The 27,258-nt window shown below is 35.8% G+C and overlaps 1 protein-coding gene across 1 annotated transcript in view; it reads left to right on the plus strand.

Annotated features, from left to right (window-relative positions):
• The window catches only part of RRM1 (ribonucleotide reductase catalytic subunit M1), a 42,293-nt gene that overhangs the window by 1,139 nt on the left and 13,896 nt on the right, over positions 1-27,258 (plus strand). Inside the window, exons 2-13 of the mRNA XM_054580520.1 lie at positions 5,250-5,338; positions 7,865-8,042; positions 9,152-9,252; positions 10,975-11,034; positions 12,114-12,153; positions 12,410-12,572; positions 18,497-18,638; positions 20,020-20,103; positions 21,940-22,101; positions 22,660-22,739; positions 23,264-23,465; positions 26,954-27,103. Of these exons, the coding sequence (XP_054436495.1) occupies positions 5,250-5,338; positions 7,865-8,042; positions 9,152-9,252; positions 10,975-11,034; positions 12,114-12,153; positions 12,410-12,572; positions 18,497-18,638; positions 20,020-20,103; positions 21,940-22,101; positions 22,660-22,739; positions 23,264-23,465; positions 26,954-27,103 (1,451 nt within the window). The remainder of the gene's footprint in view (positions 1-5,249; positions 5,339-7,864; positions 8,043-9,151; positions 9,253-10,974; positions 11,035-12,113; positions 12,154-12,409; positions 12,573-18,496; positions 18,639-20,019; positions 20,104-21,939; positions 22,102-22,659; positions 22,740-23,263; positions 23,466-26,953; positions 27,104-27,258) is intronic.

The raw sequence follows: 27,258 nt of genomic DNA on the forward strand, positions 1-27,258 counted from the left end.
GGATCTTTGTTTTATCCACTAGACTGAGTTCCAAAGATGGGACTTTATGCTCACACTTAGCATTGAACCTGCCATGGATAAGTGCTCAAAGAATTTTTAAAATATAGGATATGGTGAATGCTGTGGGTTGTGGCTAGGGAGTTTAACTATAGTCAAGAGATGGAGAGGTAGACAGTGGTTGGCCCTTCATCCTGTCTTTAGTATCTTGAGAACATGTTCTGAATTTACCTAGTCTCCCATTTTAGCTGATGAGACCAAAGATCAAAATAAAGAGTGCACTTTTATTGGTTCAGTCCTGTGAGTCAGATGTATATTAAGTTTTTTAGACCTGTAGAAACAGGTATGGAAGGATGAGGATGCTCTTATGGTAGGTAAATCTATAACAGAGATGAATTGAAAACTTGTGAATATAGGGGACTGGAGTAAGTAACACCTTTGTGTTGAATTTTTAACCTTTCAGGTCCCTTTTCAAATACTATTACTTGTGTAGGTAGTTTAAAAAGTACTGCCTATACAAGCTCCAAAAGGCAGGACTTAACTGTTTCTTCAGAGAACATAATGTGATTCAGATGGTTTGGTAGAATCTTTCATTGTAGCATTTAGCAAGGCTTGTTAATACACAAAATTGTACTTAGGTTTGTTTATTTTATTTTTGTGTTTTAATGTGCTTAGGGTTTTCACCCTTTTTTATTTTTGGTATGTCAGTGTAGCAGTAGTTTTTGTTAATTTTAATGTAATTATTCAGTAGAGCAACTGGTAATCAACTCTAAGTACTTACTGAATGTGCTAATATCTTGCTAAGTACTATGAGGGAAACGAAAGAGGGAGAGGCAGATCCCTCTTCAGAGATCTTAAGGTTGTTAGGGACATAAGAATAACCCACATGAATGGAATAGTAAATGCATTTTTCTCATGACTATCTTGAGCTATTTTTCTTGTGGGGAAGTATCATATTGCCTAAGGAAGTCAGGTTAAAAAATAAAAGTTGAGAACCACTGGAATAAATGCAATGAGCTGAGTTGTAAAGTGTGTTTTGGAATTTAGTAGTATAGTGTTTTCAAAACTTTGGATTGTGACTCATGGCAAAAATTACATTTTACATAATGACTTTGTACACATGCATGTATATGTATGTGTATACATAAAGCTGAAACAAAAATTTGTAAAATAACACCTTCTAAACTAAATCTAAAGCATCCGTTTGCACTCTGATAATCTGTCTCCTCTTCCAGATTCTTTCTCTTTTTCTCTTCCCTTTCCCTTTCCCTCTCTTCTTCCCTCCCTCATCTCCCTTATAGCCCACTGTTTTATTTTACATATCTGTGTGGATACTGTGCTGGGCACTGAGGTTAACAGTGGTGAGTAGGTAGACATGTTTCTGCTTTCAAAAGTCTTGGATTCACATTTTCCATTTAAAGAAAGCTGTTATACCTAACTGTGCTGCTCAACCAACAGGATTTGAAATTTAAAATTATTAGGACATGAAGCAGACATCTGTAATGGACTACTAACCCAAGATATTGGACCATGCCTATATAACCTACACCTACGTTTTCCCTTTTTTACATCAGTCCCTTTGGTTCTTTCATACCTCACAAATTTTCCCATTTTTCCTTCAGTTCTTTTGTTCAGTTTCTTCCTATCACAAATAATATGAGAGGCCAAGCACTAACTGTAATAACTACTTTATTTTGCCTTAATTTCTGTCTAGGAAGATAACATTGGGCATCATCTTTAAACCTACTTCATAGGTCAAAATGTGCAACTGGTTACACACATAGTGAAGGATGTCTAATACCTGACGATGTCTATCTCAGTAAAGGTACCAGATTTGGAAAAATACTGTTTCATTAGTCAGGCATTACAAGAAATAAATACATCATTAGACAGTTATCAACAAGCTGAGAGGAAGTTGCTGGGGCTACTACCAAAACAGGAAAAATCTTTAAATTCCCTTGTACAGTTCTTAGACAATAGAATTGCTCTTGACCATATTCTAGCTAAAAAAGGTGGGGTTTGTACTGTTGCTAATATCTTTTGTTGTACTTAGAATAAAACACCTCTGGTGAAATAAAGATAGAACTAGATGAAGTCTAGGCACAAGCCAAATGATTAAATACAGAGCCCACCAACACCTCATGATTCTTTAAGATCTTCAGCTGACTCACCTCAGGCATTGCCTCCTGTTTCAGATCTATTTTGCAAATTAGGTTTAGCTTTTGTTTGTTATTACAGGGATTTTTACTGTTATAAAACTTTGTTTTGCACAGCTTTATTCTATAAAGACAGCAAGCACTCTAATAATGGTCATTCAGTATTTTGAGATGATCACTAAGGCCTATAAGACTTCAAAGAAACATCATGAAGTACAGACCATGTTTGTCGTTAAACATGACAGTAAAGAGACTTCCTCCATTTTGGTGCTGTTGTTCAAATGCGGCCTAAGGCTCCTAAGAAAAAAGAAGACCTCTTTCCCTCCTATGGGACACGACACACAGGGAATGATACTTCCTGGCAATGAGGGACCAATGATACTTTTAACTGACCATCGTTACTTTCTGTTTTTGGTATCGTTTTTCCATTTTTGACATTGCTCTCTGTTTTCGATGATGTTTTCAAGGAAAGATCTTGATCAAAAGGGGGAAATGTGAAACTATATAAATGGAGCCAATATAAATGGATGGAATTGGAACTGCCATCCAGGGGAAATGCCTTGCTTGTCTTCTTATTCTTCAAACCTTTGGAATATGAAAACTGGGCAGAATAAACTTTGGGCCCAAAGCAACATTATATCCAAAACAACTATAAGCAAAGACAACAAGAAAGCAGATACTATGACTACTGGACTGAAAATTAAAAACATTCTTTAAAATTAGCTTCATTATGGTAGCTTATCTATACCTTATAGAAATTCCTTCTATTTATGTAATTGTCTCCCTCCCCTTTGTCATAAAAACCATTTGTCTTCACCTCCTGATGGGAAGATTAGGGAAGATTATTTGCGTTCCTGCCTGAACCAGTGCTTTCCAGAATAGCCACTCTTGGATTTCAAATAAATGCCTTTTGCCTCGTATTTTGGCCTTTTATTTTTAGGTTAACAGACTAATTATGTTATACGTGTTGAACTATGGTTAAAGCTATTTAGTGTTTGGATATATCCACTATTCCTGGTAAGAATAAATAGAAGCTGGATGAACTACTATTTGAAGTTGAACTCAGAATCGTAAGACTTTTTGTTAGGACAAAGAGGGATATCATCTAAGTTCAAAATAATAAAAAGACCAACTAGATAAGGTCTACATGTATTTGTTTTCATATCTCTAAAATATTAAAACTAAGAGGCCGCCTCTGGAAGATTGTCTTGAATTACAAATGGAAAGAAGTACTTTATAATATGTGTAATTCAAAATCAGTAATTATCCTAGGAGAATATCTAAGCCAACTTTCTCATGAAGATACTAGAATGGAGACAGGTTTATAAATCATTTAGCAGTCAGTAAAAAAATTTAGTACCTACTGTATGCTAAGCTTTGGTCCTTGGTCTGGGCACTGGGGAACATATGCAAGTAAAATAAAATAAAATATAAATAAAACATGCAAAAATTTTTTCTTTTGGAAGTTATATTCTAGTGGATTGAGGGGGGAGAATCACAATAAACAAATACAGTAGTCCCCCTTATTCATGTATTCACTTTCAGTGGTTTCAGTTGCCTGCAGTCCACCATGGTCCAAAAATATTTAATGGAAAATTCCAGAAATAAAAAAATTTGTAAGTTTTAAATTGTGTGCTGTTCTGAGTAGCTGTTGAAATCTTGCTCCATCTTGTTGGAGATGTGAATCATCTCCTTATCCGGCATATCCACACTGTGGGCTACTTAGCTGTCTCTTACCAGATCGCTTCTCAAGGTATCAGTGTGTTCATGTAACCTTTATTTTACTTAATGGTTCCGAAGCACAAGTGAATTGATGCTGGTGAGTTAGATATGCCAAAAGGAAGCAGTAAAGTCCTTTCTTTCAGTGAAAACTTGAAAGTTCTCGTCTTAAGGAAAGAAAAACGTATACTGATATTGCAAAGATCTACGATAAGAATGAACCTTCTATTGGTGAAGTTGGAGAAGGAAAAGAAATTCATGTTTTGTTGTGGAAGCTCAGACTACAAAAAGTACATTAACAGTGCATGACAAGTGCTTAGTTACGATGGAAAAGGCACTTCATTTGTGGATGGAAAACATGAGCAAAGAACATGTTCCCATTGATGTTAGCATGTTGCTGATCAGAAATCATTGAGCCTATATGAACATTTCTTTGAGTGATCCTGTGGAACACATGGCACCACGCCATTTACTGCAATTAATGGATGGTTACACAGATTCAAAAATAGGTTTGAATTGAAAAATATAAAAATTACTGGAAAGGCTACATTTGCTGATGAACAGTCTGCTGCCATATTTCCCGCAGAGTTAAAGAAGTTGATTAAGGAGAAAGGTATGTATGTAGAGGAAAAAACTGTATATAGGGTTCAGTAATATATGTGGTTTCAGGCATCAATTGGGGGTCTTGGAATGTACCTCATGGATAAGGGGGGACTACCATACATAAGTAAAATGTGTAGTATGTTGTGATGATAAGTGCAATGGAGGAAAAGTATAGAAGGAGAGGGATAAGGAGATCAAGGCTGTGTTTGGGGCATTACAATTTAAAATAGGGTGATCAGGGAAAGCCTCATTGAGAAGATTACATTTAGCAAAGAATTAAAATTGGTATAGATAGCAAGGAGGCCAGGTTACCAGGGTAAAGTGAAGAAGATGGGAGAGTAGGAGGTGAACTTGAAAAAAGGTATACAGGGCACGTTGTCTAGGATTCTATGGGCTGTTGTAAAAATTTTTACTTTGATACTGAAGGAGATGATCAACCACTACTGGAAATTTGGAGGGGGGTAATGATTTTGATTTCAGTTTTAAAGAATAATCCTGGCTGCCATATGTTACAAGGGGAGAAGCATCTTTGGAAGTTATTGTAAAAATTCATCTGATTTATAATGGAAGGGAAGACTTTCAGAATAGAATCCATATTTTTTTAAGATATAAAATTAATATCTTGGTGAATCTACTGGTGGTGTCTGAATCTTTTATGTTGAAATAGCCTTTTGTGTTCGACAGTTTAAAAAGCTCATGTGTTGATTACATTTAATTCTTTGACATTGCTATCTTAGTAAGTGCTAACATGAATTGTATGTTTTGATTGTTCAGATGGCCGCCAAGAGCGGGTCATGTTCGACAAAATTACATCTCGAATCCAGAAACTTTGTTACGGACTCAACATGGACTTCGTTGATCCTGTAAGTAAATATGAGTTCTGTCTTGTGTTCCTTTGCTTCATGTATTCTTTTTGATTGTCTCATCTCTGGCTTTTCTCTCACTTGACATATATTTTGGTTTGGTATTCTGCTTATGGCCTTGAATATAAAATGTGAATTCATTGCTTAGAACTTTTTTTCTAAATTTTGGTTCCAGGCTGGGAATTCTCACTTTTCAGAGAACTAAAAAGTAAGCAAAAAGGAAAACTTGACATTGACATTTTATGTTAGATACTTCCTTGAGTAAATTGTTTTATTCATAAGAGAAAAAGTCTGTAGTCAAGCTTGTTTTGGAATTGTGGTCATTTGGGTAGAAACTGGTTTGAAATTTGCTTTTTTGTTATTTATATAGAAAGAATACATTTAAATAATATAAAGTAGATTTCATGGACAGCATTTAAATTAAAGAGAACAAAATATTCATAAGCAAGTCACTCTGCTTCTTTCCTTATCTTCTATAACTACTCTACCCCTTATCTAGACTGTTGCTTCTGGCGGTCTCTGAAGTATTCTGGTCTTCCTCTGGTCTTGTCCCCTTCAAATGCATCTTCAACATTGCTTCCAAAATCATTTTCCTAAAATGTGTCTTTAAGAGGCTTCTTTCCAAACCTACCCATATTGCTGCAGCCTTATATAGGTATTTTATCTGTACTTCTGTGGCACATGTGCTGGCCTCATAATATTAGCCACATAATATGGAAATTAATGACATATCTCTGTCCTTTTCTAGAATTGAGGGAGGGCTTTGTCTTATTATTGTAATATCCACAATGCTTGATACATAACATAATTAGACTCTTGATAGTGAATTTACCAAAATGGTCAAAAAATAATTTTATACAACTTTAAACAAATTATTACAAATTCTCTTTTACATTTAGGAATTCTAGACAGTAATTACAATAATAAAATATTAGAGTTGGAATGAACTTGAGAGATTATCCTATTTCATCATCCTTATTTGGTCGATAAGAAAGATCCAAAGTGAGAGGCGAGCGATTTAGACAAGTTAATAGGGGTATAGCGAGAAGAACCGAGGTTTCTTGACTTTAAGATATTCTTTTGCCTCATGCAATGCTGTATTTCACAATACAAGAGTGCTGCTATAGCAGAGTCAAGCTCTCTAGGGTGGACTCAGCTGGAAAAGTCTGTATGCTATTATATCTGGCACAACACACAGATGTTATTTTAGCCTGAGTTCTGATTACTTGCCATGTAGCATCAGAAACTATTTAGAAGATTTCACTACTCTTTTACTGAACATAATTTGCCTGCTGGATCTGAGGAGAAAGTGATTAGGAGTAACTTGGTCTTAGATAAAATATAATTACTATAGATTGTAAACTAGTAATTACACACAGTTTTTTTGAGGGGGGCATATTTTGGTCAACTGGGCAGTATATTCATTTTCTGTTGGATTAAGCTTTTTAAAAAAAATTCAGTAAACACATATACACAACTTAGTATTTGTTTTTCTTAAAAATGTATGGTAATAACTTGTCCATTGTGTATTTTTAAAAGGGGAACATTTTGCCCAGACCAGAGTGGCTTAGTTGGTTGGGCATTGTCCTACAAAGTAGAAAGGTCATCAGTTTAATTTCAGTCAGGACACGTGGCGTGGATTGAGAGTTCGGTCCCCAGTCTGGGCGTATATGGGAAGCAACCGGTCGATGTTTCTCTCGCACATCAATGTCTCTCTCCCTCTCTTACTCCCTTCCTCTCTCTCTAAAAAAAAAATCAATAAATAAAATCATTAAAAGGGGAACCTCTTATGATATGGTCTTGAAAACAGTGAAATACGGTGTGGTTGAACAGGATGTGAAGCCAGAAGACTTAGACGGTAACCTTGGGCAAAGCCGAGTATCTTGAGACTCAGGTTCCTCATGTAAAAAGGTGATAGTAATAATACCCGTCTCCCAAGGTGATTGTGAAATGTCAGAGATTATGAGAGTTGAGATACTTTGTTAATTTCTGAAGCTCTAAAGAAAGAGTGGTCATTAAATTATTTGGTGACTCAGCCCCAACACTAATTTATATCTTCATCTCAAATTGGAATGATTAAAGTTTGATTCATTTGCTTTTCTGTACTTGCCCTTAGGTAGATTTGAGAGGAAATGGGTATGTATGTAGCTAGAACCTGCATCACATGGGGAGAAGTTGAATAAAAGATGGGGAAATATAGAATCATTGGTCTGTTTTTAGCTCTTTTCCTGTGAAACTGTTCATCTTTGTTAATAATAAAATATCTATACTTAGATATTTTAAAGTTTATTATTTTTAGTGACACCTCTTCATTGTGTATGTAGTATGCATTTTCTGGCAGCTCTATTTGTTTATGAATTCTCATTATGAGGTTTCCCACTGCCAAACATTCTAAAAGATAATTTTTTGGAAAAGGAAGTTGACTGTTTTATTTCTATGTAAATTTGATTGTTTTACTCATTGCCATCCTAAGGAAGCTATTGGTTTTTGGGAAAGCTCAGGTAATTCTTGATTTTGTTTTTGTAGGCTCAGATCACCATGAAAGTAATCCAAGGTTTATACAGTGGGGTCACTACTGTGGAACTAGATACTCTGGCTGCTGAAACAGCTGCAACCTTGACTACTAAGCACCCTGACTATGCCATTCTGGCAGCAAGGATTGCTGTCTCTAACTTGCACAAAGAAACAAAGAAAGTGTTCAGTGGTGAGTCTAGAGGAAAAGTTAAAAAAATTTAAAATTCTTAGAAAATTTGTAAGGGTACTAGAATGAAACCTTGAATGTCAAAAGAAAAGTTACATCTTGTTTTAAAAAAGCAAAATATGCAAGTTAGTGGCAGAGAGGGAACTAGATTTTCCTAATTCTTCATGCTGCTGACTTGCTGAATGGAAAGGTCAGTGGGTTTTTTTTCTTCTCTCACATGCATGCTTTTTTTTTTAAGGCCATCTTTAGGTAGTTGATGGTGATGTAGTTGAAAAAATGAGTAATATTTATTGACAAGTTCTGAGTTAAACAAAATGTTACAGTTAATCTTTTGTTACTATTAGCAGATACTTCATTCCATTGCTGCCATTTTATAGCTCTGGGAATGTGAACAAGGGAAAGTTAAATAATTTGGTATACAAAAAGTCAAGTGGTAGACAATGACAAATCTTTAGCTCTTGATTCCAGATCTATTATGTGGGGCTTCAAACATGTTATCTCCCTATTTAGTAGATTTATTGTAAAGGTTCAGTTCTCCCAAAATCAGTCTATAGATACAAGTTCATTCCAATCAAAATGCCAGCATTTTGTGTGTGCGTGCGTGCGTGCGTGCGTGCGTGTGTGTGTGTGTGTGTGTGTATAAGTATTATACATAAATGCAGAGAGCCAATTACTACTATGATGTCTTAAAGGAGAGCAGATGAGAGGGCTTACTAAATGTGCATTTAGAAATGTGAAGTGCTTGGGAAAATAGATTTGAATTTCTAGTTGAAATTTTATTTGTTAGGATAAAAAAATTGAGAAGAGATTATAATTTCTGCTTTGCTTTATTTTCAACCAATAAGTCTCAGTGGGGTTGGGTATCAGTCGCCTGGGAATCTTTTTCAAAGAGCCCGTGTTACTCTATTTCTGGAAATTTGTTTTCTTAAGTGAGGCATTATATATTTATTCAGCAAGTATATGTTTATTGAGCACTTTCTATGCTAAGTACTGAAGTGAGTTTGGATGGAAAAAAATGGTTTTAGAACCACTTTTAAACTGTTACCCAAAGATGAATTAGCTGTTAAGTGGTTTTGACCTTTTTATTTTCTGTTGGTTTTTTTTCTTTTTAGATGTGATGGAAGACCTCTTTAACTATATAAATCCACAAAATGGCAAACACTCTCCCATGGTGGCCAAGTCAACACTGGATATTGTTTTGGCCAATAAAGATGTATGTGTAATGCTTTTCTGGGAAAAGTTTTTTATCAGTTCTTTTTTTTTTTCTTTTTTTTAAGAGTAACAAGCACATTTTTAAAAATTCAAACACTACAAAAGATATAGGTAAAAAGCACATCTCTCTCCTTCCCTGAATACTAGCTTTTCTCTCTAGAAACAATGTGATATCATTTGAAAATGTATTTTCTCAGTGCTATTCTCTAATACATGTATATATACACATACACATTTTTTTTTCTCAGTGGTAGTCTCCTGTGCATACTGTTCTTGCTGATACTTTATTTCAGAGATAGTTTTGTATTAGCATTTATGACTTTATCTTATTCTTTCTAACAGCTGGATAGCATGCCATTATATAGATATGTTGTTAGATGTGTATGTGTATGTGTGTTGCTCTAGTGGTGGATATTTGTTTTTCAGTTTTTGCTGCAGTGAACATCCTTGAGTGTTTTGCTGATAAAGGATTTACGTTACCAATATACTCTAAGTGGAATTGCTGAGCCAAAGAGTTTGTGCATTTAAAATTTTAGTAGACATTGTGAAACTGGCTCCTAAAAAGGTTGCTTAAGTAAAATTTTGAAAGATGTTACTCAACAACTTAAAAATTACCTGCTTGTGTTCCAACTTCTTCCTTAACTAGATCCCAGAGGACAGAAGGGAAAAGAAGTGTGTAGCCAGCCCTGTTGCACACAGAATTTATTTACCATGAATATCTGCACAGTTGGAAACCAGTTTAGTTTTAGGCAGTAGAATGTTAAGTTGGCTGTCTCTCTAAATATATATGTATCTGGTGTTAAAAAGGCAGAAAAACTGAGTTGTTTGTGCATTGTTCATATGTAAAACCTTGAGGACAGGTTAAAAACAAAAATAACGTAACAGCCAAAAACTGTACCTGAAAAATAAATATCAAGCAGTTCTCTATTATTCATGCAAAGCCCTTATCTGCCTTTGGCAATAAAGATGCCCTTAATAATTTAAGAGAAAGGACTAGATTTTTCTAGTCGTTGGACATTGATCATTATACAGAAACGCTGATAGTATTTTGTAAAACTGGCTCCATTTTTCTTATCCAAAATGACTGTTTGTACCTGATTGCTTTTGTTTTCCTCCCAATGGCTTTATTGACTACAAATACTCTATGACAACAGCCAGTTCCTTTATAAAGTCTTATTTTCATAACAATAGTTTGTGTAAAACCTGTTAAAGAACCATGGATTTTGAAGAGGCTTAGAATTAAGGTATTCCTACATGTTATTGTTTATCATATATATTGTTATGTGCAGTTTTAAATGGTCTAACTTTTATAATAAAAATATGTATTGGTAAGTATGGTAAGTACTTTTGGATTAACAGCTAATCTAAAAACTTGTTAAGGTTAATAATGTAGTCCCTTTTATGCTCATGTTCTTTCCCTCTTTAATTGGAGATGTACTATAAAATAATGGGGAATTTGAAAAGTCACATTTATATTTTTACTTATATACAATTTATATTTGTTTTCTTCTAGTCTTTTAATGTAAATATTTTTTAACCTAGTTAGGATACTTAATTTATATAATTTTTTTCTTAACATTAGATACAGACTTCTACGACAATAATTCTTAGTGTTATCTTTTTTGTATCCCATGTCACTTTTAATTCTGGAGTCGAGGCTGAAATGTTGATTTTGTGAAAATAACTCTGTCTTAATTATGGGATCTTTTTTTACCTTCATCAGCGCCTGAATTCTGCCATTATCTATGACCGAGATTTCTCTTACAATTACTTTGGCTTTAAGGTAAATAATGGGTTTCAAACATGTGGGAATTCCTCCTTAAATCAGAAAATGCTGATTTAGGTTTATGTTTAGTGACACAATTAATTATAAAGACAATAAGTAATGGAAGTTGGGATGGACCCTGGGGGATTAGTGGGGTTAGGGTGGGTGGTGGCTGTTTGAATTAAGGAAAGATAGCTTATCCATTTGCAATTTTCAGAGTTTCCAAATACTACTTCTGGATTACATGAGGAGTTATGCATGTAATTTGCCATAATGATTCCATATTGTTCTACTATTTATACAGCAACTATTTATAAAATCTCTACTCTGTGCCAAGTGCTTTTCTAGGTACTTTTGTGTTTATAAACAGTGATTGAGAACATGAATGTTGGTGTCAGACCATCTAGGTTTGAATCTCCGTTCTACATTTTCTTTTTTCACTTTTTAAAATTGAATTTATTGGGGTGACACTGGTTAACAGTTATACACGTATCAGGTGTACAATCTCACAACACATCATCTGTATACTGTATTGTGTGTTCACCACCTCAAGTCAAATCTCTTTGCATCACCATTTATCCTCCCTATATTCTCCCTCATTTCTCCTCTCCCCCAACCCCTGCATTCACCACACTGTTGTCCATGTACATGATTTGCTCAATCCCCCCCCCCACTTCTGCTTCTGCTCTACTTATTAGCAAGTTACTTAATCTCTGTGTTTAGTTTCCTCAAATTTAGCATGGGGACGATAATACAATTTCAACAGTAAATTCTGTGGAGGATAAGTGTGTATTGCCTAGATCAGTTCCTAGCCTGTTATAAGTATTTACCATTGTGGTGATGATGGTGAATACCATAACTTCTGCTATTAATGTTATGCATGTTAATGTAGAGTTGGCTTCTCCCAGAAATTTTCATGCAGTATTTTCAAAAACAAATAGCCAAATAGGAGCTTGTAAGAGTAAATATATTATTCTTTTCATTTAAAATTATATAAAAAGTGAGATGATTAAATAGATTGCCTTATTGTGAATGCTGTATCTACTGTGTCTTTAAAAACTGCCCTGGAAGTTTTTTGGTTGCTTTGTTTTTTCTAGACATTGGAGCGGTCCTATTTGTTGAAAATCAATGGAAAAGGTGAGAAATAAATGTGTGTGTTTTATCTTCTGTTCCTTATATACATATTGAATATAGAGCTTTGAGCTATTAGCCTTGATATTTCTGTCTAAATAACATTTTTAACTTTAGATCTATTTTATGAATCACTGTCATGCTTATTGGTATAAATTTTTAAATGTATTGTCTTTTAGTGTTTCTTTTTGACTCAAGTACATGTCTAAGCCTAGTTTGTCTGACGTGTTCCATTATGTGAAAACTCCTCTTTTGATTTTAGTGGCTGAAAGACCACAGCATATGTTGATGAGGGTATCTGTGGGGATTCACAAAGAAGATATCAATGCTGCTATTGAGACATACAACCTTCTTTCTGAGAGGTGGTTTACCCATGCCTCTCCCACTCTCTTCAATGCTGGTACCAACCGCCCACAACTTTCTAGGTATGTGTCATCTATAGTTTCTTTTAAAGTTCTGAAGTGATTTTGATAGAGAATTAAACCTTGGCCCCCAAAACTAGTCAGTTGATCACAGAAAAATGAAGTTGATGAACACATTTAATCACTCCTGCTCTGATTAAATGAGACATATTCTGGAGACATTTCTTCATTGTGGTAAATGAATTGGAGAGGGACAAATGCTGGTAATGAAATTTTAAACTTGATTGTGGTGATTGTTGCACAATTCTCTGAATATACTAAAAGCCATTAGTTGTACACATTAAATGGGGAATTCTATGGTATGTGAAATATTACTCAATAGGTTGTTTTGAACAAACTAGATGACAGCTAATTAAGGGAACCTTACAGTAGTCTGTATTAGAGGTTAAGGTAGTTAGGATTAGGGAGGTGAAAGTAGAGATCGAAAGAAGTAGACAAATTCAAGAGATATTTAGGAGGTAATATTGACAGAATTTGATGATATTTTTGGATATGAGCCAAGGATGGTTCCTGAGTTTATGGGTAGAGTAATAGGATGAATGGTGATGTCATTATCTGGAAAGAGGAACACTGGAACAGAATGCAGTAGTGTTAAAAAGAGAACAAAACAAAACCCTTAGCAAGTTGGTTTATTCTAGGAATTCAAGGATATGCTACATCAAAAAATGTATTAATATATTCCATTACACTAACATTTTTGTACCATTTAATGCCCTTATAATAAAAATTAGCAAAATCAATACAGAAAATAACTTCCTTAATTTGGTAAAAGTTATCCACTAAAAACTTAGCTCTGTTAGAGATTTCAGCAGTATATTTGATATGTTAGTTCAATATAGATTAATCAGTTGGTTTCTGTACTTTAGATGTTAGAGGATTAATTTTAAAATGTATCATTTATAACACTGGAGGGTTACCCAGAACAAATCTAATAAAAGATAGGTAAGGCTCATAAGGAGAAAATTCTAAAACATAGTACATTTAAAAATAAGTGGAGAATGATTTTATATTAAAAATGGATTTTGCAAAGATGTCATTTTTCCCCAAGTTAAATGTATAGATTCAGTGTAATTCCAGTCAAAATTTCAACATACTAATTCTGTAATTTATAGGGAGGAACAAAAGATTAAGAATAATCTAGTAGGATGCCCTGGTGGGTGTGGCTCAGTGGATTCAGCACTGACCTGTGAATTGAAAAGTCGCTGGTTCAATTCCCAGTTGGAGCATATGCCTGGGTTGCTGGCCAGGTCCCCAATTGGGGGTATGTGAGAGGCTACTGATGGATGTATCTTTCACGCATCAGTGAGATAGTACATTTCCTTCTCTTCCTCTCTCTCGAAAAGTAAATAAGTAAAATCTTTTTAAAAAATTTAAAAAAAGAAAGAATAATCTAGTAGGCTGCTGAAACATAGCAGGCCCTAATCTCTGGAACCTGTAAATGCTACTTTACAAAGAAAGATGGTTTTTGCAGGTCTGATTAAGAAAGATCTTGACGTGGGAAGATTATTTTGAATTACATAGGTGGGCCCTAAGTCCAATCCAAAGTATCTTTATAAGAGAAGAGAGATGCTGAGGGAGATAATGATACATAGAGAAGAAAAGATGGAGCCAGAAATTAGAGTTGTTGTGGCTACAAGCAGAGGATTCATCAGAACTAGAAGAGACAAGGAATATATCATTCACTAGATCCTCTGCAGGCAGTGTTCTTGATTTTGGCCTGTTGAAACTGATGTTGAACTTCTGGCCTCCAGAGCTGTGAGATAGTACATTTCCATTTTAAGCCACCAAGTTGGTAATTTTTTAGGGCAGCCACAGGAAACTAATGTAAGTAGCAAGACAGTTCTGAAGAAAAAGCCCAGATTTCAAGGCTACTAGAAAGACATTGTAATCAAGATAGGGTAGTATTTACTCTGGGGTAGACAAAAAAAACCACTGACGCATAGCAGAGAGCCCAGAAACAGATTCAGGCTTATATGGGAACTTGAGTAACTGAGGTGTCATTACATTTTACTAGCAAAATGGTGCTAGGGAAATAGGTTATCCTATGGGGAAAAATATAATTAGTTCCCTTTTTCATACTATACAGAGAAATAAATTCAAGAAAAAAATCTAAATGTGAAAGTAAAATCTTTTAGAAGAGTATATAGAGAAAAACATACTTATTTTCCTCTTCGATTTTTACTATGAATTTCATACATTCAAGAAAGTTTTTAAAAAAGGACATTGAATATTGCCCATACACCTACGCCTGCTTAGATCAAAATATTACTAATATTTTGTCATATACATTTTTATCTTATAATTTGTTTTTGGCCCAGCAATTTGAAAGTGATTTGTAGGAGACTTCTGGTCAGGATAGAGTTATAGGTAGACTTGCTTCACCTCCTTGTGCCTGACATAGAAAGAATTACACCCAGATCTCAAAACTAATAACACCCAGAATGTCACAGAATTGAGCAATACGGAAGTTTGACAACCAAGGATTTAAAGAATATATATTCATCCAGATGTGTGGAAGTGGCGGAGTCTAGGAGAATGGTGGAAAGGCAGTTTGGTGCGGAAAGGCAGTGGTGGAGGAACAGAGGGGAGGGATACCTTGGAAATGAGTGATCCCAGCCCCAGGCCAGACTGTACAGCCCAGGGTTCCAGCACTGGGAAGATAGGCCCATGTTAGCTGTGGTTGTAAAAACCAGCAGGGGTTGGGATCACAAAAGAAACTGCTGTGTTTTTGCCCCTTAAAGGGCCAGTACCTCTTAGAACATATGCAAATCCACCAGCTCTGAGATTCGCCACCAGAGCAGCAGCTGGAAGGGCGCCAATTGCATGCAGAAAGGGAGTGAAGTGACTGAAAATGGGGCAAGCGTGTCAGGAGAACTGCCAGGAGCCAGGTGGTGGCATTGTCCCCTCTTGGAAATCTCCCCACACAGCCACAAAGTAGTGAAGAGGGTTGCACTGCCCTGGCAATTACCTAAGTCTCCACCCCATAAAATTTACAGGTGCTTTTTCTACATAGACCACACTATTGAGATGGAGGAAAAGCAGCTCTGCTGAATACACAGAAACAAACATAGGGAGGCTGTTAAATTGAGAAAACAAATAAATATGGCCCAAATGAAAGAACAGAACAAAACCCCAGAAAAAGAACTAAGTGAAACAGAGATAGCCAACCTATCTGATTTCTAGCCTACAGATAGCCAGCCTATGCAGAGTTCAAAACACTGGTTATCAGGATGCTCAGAGAACTCCTTGAGTATGGCACACACACACACACACACACACAAAACAAAAACCCAGAAGAAAAAGAAATGAAGGCCACACTAAGTGAAATAGAGAATAATCACAGGAAACCAAGAGAGAAGGGAAGGAAGCTGAGATTCAAACCAAGAATTTAAAACATAAAGAAGGGATAAACATTCAACCAGAACAAAAAGAAGAACAAGAATTTTAAAAAAACGAGGATAGGCTGAGAAACCTCTGGGACATCTCCAAATGTACCATTATCTGAATCATAGGGATGCCAGAAGGAGAAGAGGAAGGGCAAGAAATTGAAAACTTATTTGAAAAAAATAATGAAAGAAAATGTCCCTAATTTGGCAAAGGAAACAAGACATACAAGTCCAGGAAGCACAGAGAGTTCCAGACAAATTGGACCCAAAGAGGGCAACACCAAGACACATTGTAATTAAAATGCCAAAGGTAAAGATAAAGAGGGAATCTTAAAAGCAGCAAGAGAAAAGCAGAGAGTTACCTACAAAGGAGTTCCTATAAGACTATCAGCTGATTTCTCAAAAGAAACTTTGCAGACTAAAAGGGACTGGCAAGAAGTATTCAAAATGATGAAAAAGCAAGGACCTACAACCTAGATTACTCTGTCTAGCAAGGCTCTCATTTAGAATGGAAGGGCAGATAAAGTTCTTCCCAGACAAGGTAAAGCTAAAGGAGTCCACCATCACCAAGCCATCATTACATGAAATGTTAAAGGGACTGACTTATTTAAGAAAAAGGAGATCAAAACCATGAACATTAAAAAGGCAACAAATTCACAGTTATGAGCAACTGAATCTAAAAAAGTAAGCAAGCAGCTAGAACAGGAACAGAATCATAGATAACGGAGATCATTTGGAGTTTTATCAGCTGGAAGAATGGGAAAATGGTGCAGGGATTAAGAAGCATAATTGGTAGGAACAAAATAGACAGGGGAGGTTAAGAATAGCATAAGAAATGGAGAAGCCATAGAACTTACACGTACTTCCAATGGACATAATCTAAGTAGGGGAGATTGCTGGAAGCAAGGGGGGTACTGGGTAGAGGGGGGCAAAGGGAAAAATTGGGACAAGTGTAATAGTGCAATCAATAAAATATACTCAATAAAAAAAGGTGAGTTGTAGATATTATGACTCTTAATGCCTCAACTTACGTCTTGTTAGGAGAATCCATATGACTTCAGAGTAGTGAAGGATTTCTTAAAATAGATACAATAAGCAAAACAACATGAAGGGAAATTGACTACATTAAAATTGAAAATTTCTGTGAATCAAAAACAGTGAAAAAACAAGTTTCAGACTGCAAGAAGATATTTGCATTGTATGTTATCTATCCAGGGATTATAAGGAAAAGACAGAACCAGATAGAAACGTGGGCAAAGGATGTAAACAATAATTAATAGATGAAGAAATTTGACCAGTAAACATGTGAGATGATGTGTTGCTAGTAATTAGGAAAATGAAAATGAAAGTTACTATCATAATGAGATACATCATACCATTAGTTTGATAAAAATGCCAAGTCTGATAATGCCAAGTGTTAGTGAGAATGTAGAACACAGGGAACTCTCATACATTGCCAGACAGAGTGTACTTAACCATTTTGGAGAATCTTTAATAAAGTGGAATATATCCCTATCCTTTGACCCAGTGATTCTCTCCTAGGTTTATACCCTAAAGAAATCCTTAGATATGACCACAAGGAGATAAGTTCAAGAATTTTCACAGAAGCATTGTTTAGAATAGCAAACAAACTGGAAATAATCCAAATGTCCATCAACAGGCAAATGGACAAATACATTGGTAGCTTGTATTCATACCATGGACCTTACAGCAGTGAAAATAAATGAGAACTGTAAGTGTCAGTAGGAAAGAACCTCTAATACAATATTGAATTTAAAGCAAGTGGCAAAGGATAAATAAGTATGCAATCAGAAATTTTTAAAATGTAGAACATGTAAATGCTAAAAGGTAGAAATGTATATGATACGGGATTTTAATTAGGCTTTATTTGTCATGTCTAATTTTTTCAGGTAGGTGGTTATAAGTACAAAGTATGTTATATTATCCTTTAAGTCTTTCTGAATGTCTTAATATTCAGTAGAAGAAGTCAATGGGTAGAATCTATTTGATTTGTTGAATATTCAAAGTAGTGAAGGGGTAACTGGCAGAGTATCGTTCCTGAGGTAGGGAACAGGATGAGATCCAAAGCACAGGCAGACAGGTTGTTTTCAGAAAGACTGTGAGAGAGCTGAATTTTGGTGACATAAAAAAGAATTGGTTGACCATTGCATGGGTGTATTTTTTTTTTTAATGTTTAATTTTTCTTGAAAACATTGTTACGTATGTTTAGGAATTTGCATGAGAAAATGTGATAATGGCACATTTGCAGCCTGGTGAACATGTAAGCTAATAGTTTAGACTTATCTCTAAGATGTATTTCCAGGATTAACATCTAGGTTTGGTAGCAAGGTAATTTTACAGCGATGTGATATGTTGATATATCTTACTGTGTTGTAGCTAGTAAAATATTTTTTTCGTCTAAGTATTTTTTTCACCTAGGAATTTTATTTGCCTAACTTAGTGTTTTTGATTGTGTAGTCATTTTTGTGACTCTTGCTTTGTTTTATTTCTTTGCTGAGTTGTGACTTCTTTCCCCCATAGCTGTTTCCTTCTGAGTATGAAAGACGATAGTATTGAAGGCATTTATGACACCCTAAAGCAGTGTGCATTGATTTCCAAGTCTGCTGGGGGAATTGGTGTTGCTGTGAGTTGTATTCGAGCTACTGGCAGCTACATTGCTGGGGTAAGCTTCTGTCATGTGACTAAAAATGTATAGAATTGAGCGATTCAAGCCCATAAGCACCTAAGCTTATGGTTGAGAGGGCATATGCTAGTGCTTGGGAGACCTAGGTCTCTGTTAATTACCGCCTGGTTGTGTGATTTGGACTGAGTCATCTCACTGCTTCTTGCTTCATTTTCATCTGTCTTATTAGAGGTTTAGATTAGCTGATGATCTCTAGGGTCCTTTTTATCTCATATTTAGGTTTATTTTACATTTTGAAATTAGATTTTGGAATTCTTATTTCTTTCGCAATAATAGCATCTATCATTTATTGATTGCTTACTATGTGCTAAATTTGTTATAAAAATTGTACATGAATTACTCATTTAATTGTTACTACAACCTTATGAGATAGATATCATTACAGACATGTGGTAGGAACTTTATGCCTCACAATAACTTTGTGGGTACAGGTATTATACGAACTATTATTTTCACTTTAGAAGTGAAGAACCTGAGGCTTAGAAAGTTAAATTACTTCCAGAGATCAGTTAGTTAATATGTGATAGAGCCAGGATTTAAGTTTTAAACAATGACACCTTTAATATAAATTCAAGCTTTGCTAGTTCAGGATTCCTTGGGAGTCCAGGGAGTCTTACGTTATGTAAGACAGGGATTTAAATCCTACCTCTACTACTTACTAATAGAGCCTAGCACAAGTTATTTACATATCTGCATTTGTTTCCTCATCTGTAATGTGAGGAAAATATCTAATCCTATAGAATTAAGCTAGAGAGTCCAGAAGGAAACCATTCCATTATGTGGTGTTTTGGAGGTGCTGTGATACATACAGAAGTTTCACTCAGTAGTAGGGTGAACCATTGCTCACTTATCTTTCTAGACTGTTTAAAGGCTTGCCTTGGGTTAGAAGGATTATTTCTGAAATTTGATGAGGTTTATTCTAGTCTTAGGAGTCTGTATTTTCTTATCTTCATTCTAGAATCCGTTTATTGCTGAGAATCTCTGTTTACCTTTTTTATTGTCTTGATTTATCCATTGCATGTAATTCTTATTTTCTTATTGTAAGTTGCCTTGAATCCTTTTGGGAATGATCTTTAGAAGGTGTGGAATTTGTCCTGATTTTTTGTTCTTTTGACTTGTAATTGTTATATCTCATTGTAAATTAAAGATACTATGAACTATCTTTGTATACAATTGTAAGTTATTCAACATTTTGTTTATTTTATGTTGGGAATTATGTTTTCAAAGCAGAGGTAGAAACAGCAGGTAAAACTTTACAGACTGGGAGAGAGTAATTTGTTCACTCTTGAGCTATTTTCTTTTCCTTGCTGAGCCCCCCTCTTTCTCCTCCAGATGGCTTTATTCTCAGTCTCTCTTTCAGACTAATGGAAATTCCAATGGCCTTGTACCGATGCTGAGAGTATATAACAATACAGCTCGATATGTCGATCAAGGTGGAAACAAGGTACGCTCTGTTACATGGAAGTACTGGAAATCAGAATTAAAAATTACTAGCCATGTATGCTTATCGTAAGATGATTCATTGTGTGTTTCTAACAACTTTGCCTTTTATTTTAGTTTTAGAATGCGTTTAGTGAGTATGATTTATTGTATTTTAAAGTGCACACACTTGAAATGTATAGTGTGATGGGTTTTGACAGACGTATATACACTGTATAACTCACTACACCAAATAAAATAATGGGACATTTCCATCACCCCAAAATGTTTCTTAATGCACCTTTTTTTTAATGATTTCTTTTTTTTTATTGTTATCCAGTTACAGTTGTCCTGCCTTTTTCCCTGTTGCTCTCCCCTGCCCTGTCTATCCCCCCTCCCCCGCAACTCCCACAGTCAGTCCCCAACCCCCATTGTCCGTGCCTATGAGTCCTTTATTCATGTTCCTTGACTGGCCCCTTCCCCTTCTTTCCCTCATTATCCCTCTTCCCCCTTCCCTCTGGTCACTTTCATTTTGTTTTTTATTTCCATGTCTCTGGTTCTGTTTTGCTCATTTGTTTGTTTTGTTCATTAGGTTCCACTTTATAGGTGAGATCATATGGTATTTGTCTTTCACCGTGTGACTTATTTCACTTAGCATAATACTTTCCAGTTCCATCCGTGCTGTTGTGAAGGGAAGGAGTTCCTTTTTTCTTTCTGCTGTGTAATATTCCATTATGTAAATGTACCACAGTTTTTTGATCCACTCATTTTGATGGGCACTTAGGCTGTTTCCAGCCCTGGGCTATTTTAAATAGTGCTGCTATGAGCATTTGGGTGCATAGGTTCTTTTGAATTGGTGGTTCAGGATTCTTCGGGTATAATCCCAGCAGTGGGGATCATTAGATCAAAAGGCAGTTCTATCTTTAGTTTTCTGAGGAAATTCCATACTGTTTTCTACAGTGGCTGCACCAATCTGAATTCCTACCAACAGTGTACGAGGGTTCTCTTCTCTCTACAACCTCACCAGCACTTGTTGTTTGTTGATTTGTTAATGATGGCCATTCTGACCTGTGTGAAGTGTTACCTCATTGTGGTTTTAATTTACATCTCTCTGATAGCCCATGCACCTTTATATTAATCACCCTCATCCTTCTCACCCATACATACTGACTGCCAGCAGCCAGTGATCTATCTAGTCAGCAGCTTTTTTACATATTTGCAAAGAATTTCTAAAGTTGTAACATTAATACTTAACCTTGAAAAGGAATTGTCCTTTGTCTTCTTTTTCTTTAAAAAAACAAAACTGCCTGTTTTATAGAGGGAAGAGTAAAGTTGAGAGGATTGGGTTGTTTAATATTATCAGCAGGATAGCTTGCAAGTTGAGCCTGCCTCTTATGGATATATAGGCATACTAATCACCTCTTAGTTTATGAACTTCTCTCTGGAGTATTTAAAAAAAAATCTTTGGGAACCTTGAAAACAGATTTCACCTTTTGATTTTAATAAGAACACAACCTATTGTCAAAGATAAAGTGATTTTCTTTGGGCTTTCTACATACCATATAGTGTGACGTGAGCTGGACAACAATTGAAGAGGAAGCTTTATCTCTAGTTCACTGTATCACTTTGTACAAATTATTTAATTTTTTCCACATTTTCTTTATGTCAAATGCTCATTTTTGCTCCTAGAATTGTAAGAAAATGGTACTATATATTTTTATTATACTTTTATTTGTATTATCTCATTTAATTGATTAATTATAGTGAAGATCAAAGGAAGTATTATAAACATGCTTTGGAAAATGGGAGATTTCTTTGTTTCATTTTGATTCTGAAAAGAATGATGTTTGTTTACTATTAGCGACCTGGAGCATTTGCTATTTACCTGGAGCCTTGGCATTCAGACATCTTTGAGTTTCTTGATTTAAAGAAGAACACAGGAAAGGAAGAGCAGCGTGCCAGGGACCTTTTCTTTGCCCTTTGGATTCCAGATCTCTTCATGAAACGAGTGGAGACTAATCAGGTGAGAGATCGGTATCTGTTAGTTATACGACTCGATTCACATAAGCTTTCTCTTCAGTCATCTTAAATCATGCTTAGGAAGAGTCCACCTATGTGTTTTGCTAGGGAAGGCATTTTGAACAAGTTACGAGATGCTATTTCTGCTTTTTTGATTTTTATTCTCCAAAATGGATGCTCTCTGACTACATGCTTAAATGGTCATATACAAACGGGCGGAACTTGATGTTTAGATCTGAGCCTAAGATGATTATTCTTCCAGCAGATTTCCAAGACAGTCTATGGAAAACACCCTCTCTTGGGATGTCCAATCTGTGGCCTGTGGGCTGCGTGTGGCCCAGGATAGCTATGAATGTGGCCCAACACAAAATTATAAATTTACTTAAAATCTTTTTTTGGGTTCATCGATTTTTGTTAGTGTTTGTGTATTTAATATGTGGCCCAGTACTACTCTTCTTCCAGTGTGGCCCAGAGATGCCAAAAGGTTGGACGTCCTTGGATGGATTATGTATGGTTGGTTATTTGAAGTTTCACATGAATGGTACTATTCTTCCTTTTGTAGGACTGGTCTTTGATGTGTCCAAATGAGTGTCCTGGTCTGGACGAGGTTTGGGGAGAGGAATTTGAGAAGCTATATGAAAGGTATGGGGAAAAATATCAAAGAATAGTGTTTTACATGTTTTTCCTCTTATTTGGAGATCCATATATGAAAACTATCATTCATTAGTTAGTTTCTAGGAATACTTAGAAGCATCTAGGAGTCAATGGCATTAATAATTTTATTTTAGTCTGGTTTTCTTCCTGAATTTTTAACAAAATTTTGTTTTTTGTCTTCTAAAAACTTTGGGACATGTAATTTACTTGTGTTCTTGTTCTTTTTCTTTCTTTTTTAAAAAAGATTTTTAGTTATCTTTAGAGAGAAGGCAAGGGAGGGAGAGAAACATCGATGTGTGAGAGAGATATCAATCGGTTACCTCTCACACGTGTGATGAAAATCTGGCTTTAGTGAGACTAAAATGAATATCACATTCCTTATTTTTTTTCCTTAGCAAAATTTAGTAAAAAATTTAATAGTTTTTATAATATTGTATTTTAATGTCTTTCTTCATCTATCTGTAATAAAAGTTGTTAGGGAATATTAAGATAATACTAGCTTTGTCTTTCAGTTATGAGAAACAGGGTCGTGTCCGCAAAGTTGTAAAGGCTCAGCAGCTTTGGTATGCCATCATTGAGTCTCAGACAGAGACAGGTACCCCTTACATGCTTTACAAAGATTCCTGCAATCGGAAGAGTAACCAGCAGAACCTGGGAACGATCAAATGCAGCAACCTGTGCACAGAAATAGTAGAGTATACTAGCAAAGATGAGGTAAGAAGAAAAACTTCTGCCTAAAGCTAGTACTGAGAGATGAATCTTAGGAAGTAAAGTTACTGTTTGTGAATCCCTCACTTGATTTCACTTGAGATGGGTGAAGGGAATTTTCATAGCTTATTGGTAAGCAGATGGGCACTAAAATAGACAGAAATTACAAAGGAAAGAAGAGGTATGATCTGTGTCCTTGAATATCTTTTAGTCTAAGGCATGTAGAAGATCATCAGCTGTTTCTTACATAAATATTGTCATAAAAATCCTTACTTGAGAAGAATAGTAATATATAGTCATGGTAGTTGACAAACACAAAAATGTGTTAGGGTACTCATTCAGTTAAAAGTATGTAGACTTACAGAGAATCCTTTCAGTGAATGGTGAGACAAATTTTTTTCTCTAAGTATATTTTATTGATTTTGCTATTGTCCCATTTTTTTCCTCCCCTTTATTCCCTTCTGCCCTGCACCGCCCTTCCCACCAGCATTTCCTCCGCTTAGTTCATGTCCATGGGTCCTACATATAAGGTCGTAGACTTCTCCCATTTCCTGTACTGTTCTTTACTTCCCCCTATTTTGTACCTAACAATTATGCTTCTTATTCCGTGTATCTTTTCTCCCATTCCCCCTTTCTCCCTCCCTGCTGAAAACCCTCAATGTGATCACCATTTCTGTGATTCTGTTCCCATTTTAGTTGTTTGCTTAGTTTGTCTTTGTTTTTGTTTTTTAGGTTCAGTTCTTGATAGTTGTGAGTTTGTTGTCATTTTACTGTTCATAGTTCTGATCTTCTTTTTCTTAGATAAGTCCCTTTAACATTCATATAATAAGGGCTTGGTAATGATAAACTCCTTTAATTTGACCTTATCTGTGAAGCACTTTATCTGCCCTTCCATTCTAAGTGATAGCTTTGCTGGATAGAGTAATCTTGGATTTAGGTCCTTGTCTTTCATGACTTTGAATACTTCTTTCCAGCCTCTTCTTGCATGTAAGATTTCTTTTGAGAAATCAGCTAATAGTTTTAGGAGAACTCCTTTGTAGGTAACTCTCTGCTTTTCTCTTGCTGCTCTTAAGATTCTCTCTTTATCTTTAATCTCGGATAACTTAATTATGATGTGTCTTGGTGTATTCCTTCTTGGGTCCATTTTCTTTGGGACTCTGAGTTTTCCGGACTTCCCAGAAGTTACTCTCTTTGCCAGATTGGGGAAGTTTTCCTTCATTAGTTTTTCAAATAAGTTTTCAATTTCTTAATCTTCCTCTTTCCCTTCTGGCACCTCTATAATTTGGATATTGGAAGTTTAAAGTTGTCTTAGAGGTTCCTAAGCCTCTCCTCATTTTTTTGAATTCTTGTTTCTTCATTCTGTTGCAGTTGAATGTTTATGTCTTCCTTCTGTTCCAAATTGTTGTTTTGAGTCCTAGTTTCTTTCCCTTCATTGTTGGTTTCCTGTATATTTTTCTTTATTTCACTTGGCATAGTCTTCACTTCTTCCTCTATTTTGCATCTGTACTCAGTCATTTCTGTGAGCATCCTGATTACCAGTGTTTTGAACTCTGCATCTGATAGGTTGGCTATCTCCTCTTATTTCTTTTTCTGGAGTTTTAATCTGTTCTTTCATTTGGGCCATATTTCTTTGTTTTGGTGCACTTGCTACCTTGTAAGGAATGGAGCCTTAGGTATTGGCCACCCAAGGCAATGCACTTGACTGCCTTGTGGCGCCGTATGTAAGGGAGGGGTCAGAGAGGGAACAATGCCGCTTCCCTGGCTCCTGCCCTGTGCTTTCAGTCACTTCCCCCATTACCCAAAAGCACATTGGGCCCTTTGGTGCTGGTTCCTGGGTGGGTGGGTTTGTGTATGTTCTAGGACCCCGTGGGTCTCTCCAGCTAACTCTCCTTTTAGGCTGGGAGTTTCTCCCACTGCTGCAACTGCTACAGGTTTTTATTGCCAGAGGTTTGGAGGCTTTATTTCCCTGTACTGGAACTCTGAGAGGAGCCTGTCTTGTCCCCCAGTTGTTCCTCCTAGCTTATCTGCACATGCATGTGGGACTGCCAGGTCTGCTAGCTGCAGCCTTACCTGCTCTACCAATTTGCCATGCATCCTCTCCACCCTGGCTGCTGGTCTCTGCCCCTCCTATCTGTCTGGATGAATGTTTCTTTAACTCCTTGGTTGTTGGACTTCCATACAGTTTGATTTCCTAGCCGTTCTGGTTGGTTTTTATTTTTAAATTTAGTAGTTGTCCTTTTGTTTTTGCGAGAAAGCAAAGTGTATCTACTTATGCCTCCATCTTGGCTGAAAGTGTTGAGACAGATTTCTAATCTCAAATCTTGAAGGTGATTCTCAGAAGCAGCAAGGCCAGAAATGGGATATAGATTTAGTTGTGGGTTTTTTTTTTTTTTAATTGTTTATGTAGAAGCTTTAATTTGGGAAGAACAGCTTATATGACAAACCAGAGATAGGGTTTGGTTTTATGCAGAGTGTCAAGTAAATTTGTTTGGATGGAGTAGTTACATTAAGGTTTAGTATAGGGAAAGATGGTTTTGCCCAGGGGAAGGGAGTTAGGTGAAAGCTGGAATGTGTCACAGATAGGAAGCCTGCATAGGTTTCTGAAAGAAAAATAGCATCAAAATAGTAGGATGAGAAGGATAGATCTTGCTTCTGTTATAGTGTGGCTTGGTATGAGAAGAGGTTAGAGGTTAGCTTAAGGAGATTATTGTAATAGTTGGGTGACAGGCTGCTTGGATATTGGGTGTAAACTATGATTATGAGGAGGAAAGAGCAAATCACAAATTGTAGGACTTAAATAAATCATGGCAAATGAAAAATCAGGAAAATGTAAGAGAGTTAGACTTAGCGCTAAGGTTGTGGTTTAATTCAAAATTTATTGAGCACCAGCTATGTGTAAGGTACAGTAGTAAGTTCTCTGGGAATATAAATGAATATGGCTCAGCCCCTGCCCTCTGGAAATTTAAAGTTTAATTGAAAGAAATTGACATATACTCAAATAATTATTATACAAGATAGGTTATATTATAAAGACTAGAGTGACCCTTTTTAAAACAAAAATAGGATCAGATCATTCCACCACACAACACTCCCCTTTGATTTTCCAACCCATACAAATTCTGTTTTTTCTTTTTTTATATATATATAATTTACATACTGACATGTGGTTTATGGCTATTATATTGGACAGTACATATTTACTCACAGTTATTCATAAAAAATTATAGCATAATATGATCATAAGTCTGGTAATAGAGCCATGTGCTGTGGAACACAGGCTTCTTACATATGTCACTGGTGCATGTTACAATTCATATATGTGAAGAGGTATTGGGATTTAGATAAATACCGAGGGAGGATGAAGTTGGAGAAGTTAGAGATAAAAATGAAGAATTTTAATGTTAGAAAGTGTTATAGGCTTATGTGGTAGTTTTATCTACATAGGGAAGAAATAAAAACTTTGTGATTACTGACCCTTTTTCTTTGCATTCCAGGTTGCAGTTTGTAACTTGGCCTCCCTGGCTCTAAATATGTATGTCACGCCAGAACACACATACGACTTTAAGAAGTTGGCTGAAGTCACCAAAGTCATTGTCCGAAACTTGAATAAAATTATTGACATTAACTACTACCCTATCCCAGAGGTATGAATAGAGATAGATCTCTGCTTCTTGGTAATTATTTATATCCATGGTGAAAGGAATTTATGATAGTTTGCTTGCCAGGCATCATTTAAATAGTTATAATTGGAATGGTGTGAAAAAACGGAGAAAAAAAAGTATGTGTCATTTGGTATAGA

Source organism: Pteronotus mesoamericanus, unplaced genomic scaffold (genome assembly GCF_021234165.1).
Source record: "Pteronotus mesoamericanus isolate MK-2021 breed Mesoamerican mustached bat unplaced genomic scaffold, CSHL_Meso_final contig_590, whole genome shotgun sequence".
In the NCBI taxonomy this organism is placed as follows: Eukaryota; Metazoa; Chordata; class Mammalia; order Chiroptera; family Mormoopidae; genus Pteronotus; species Pteronotus mesoamericanus.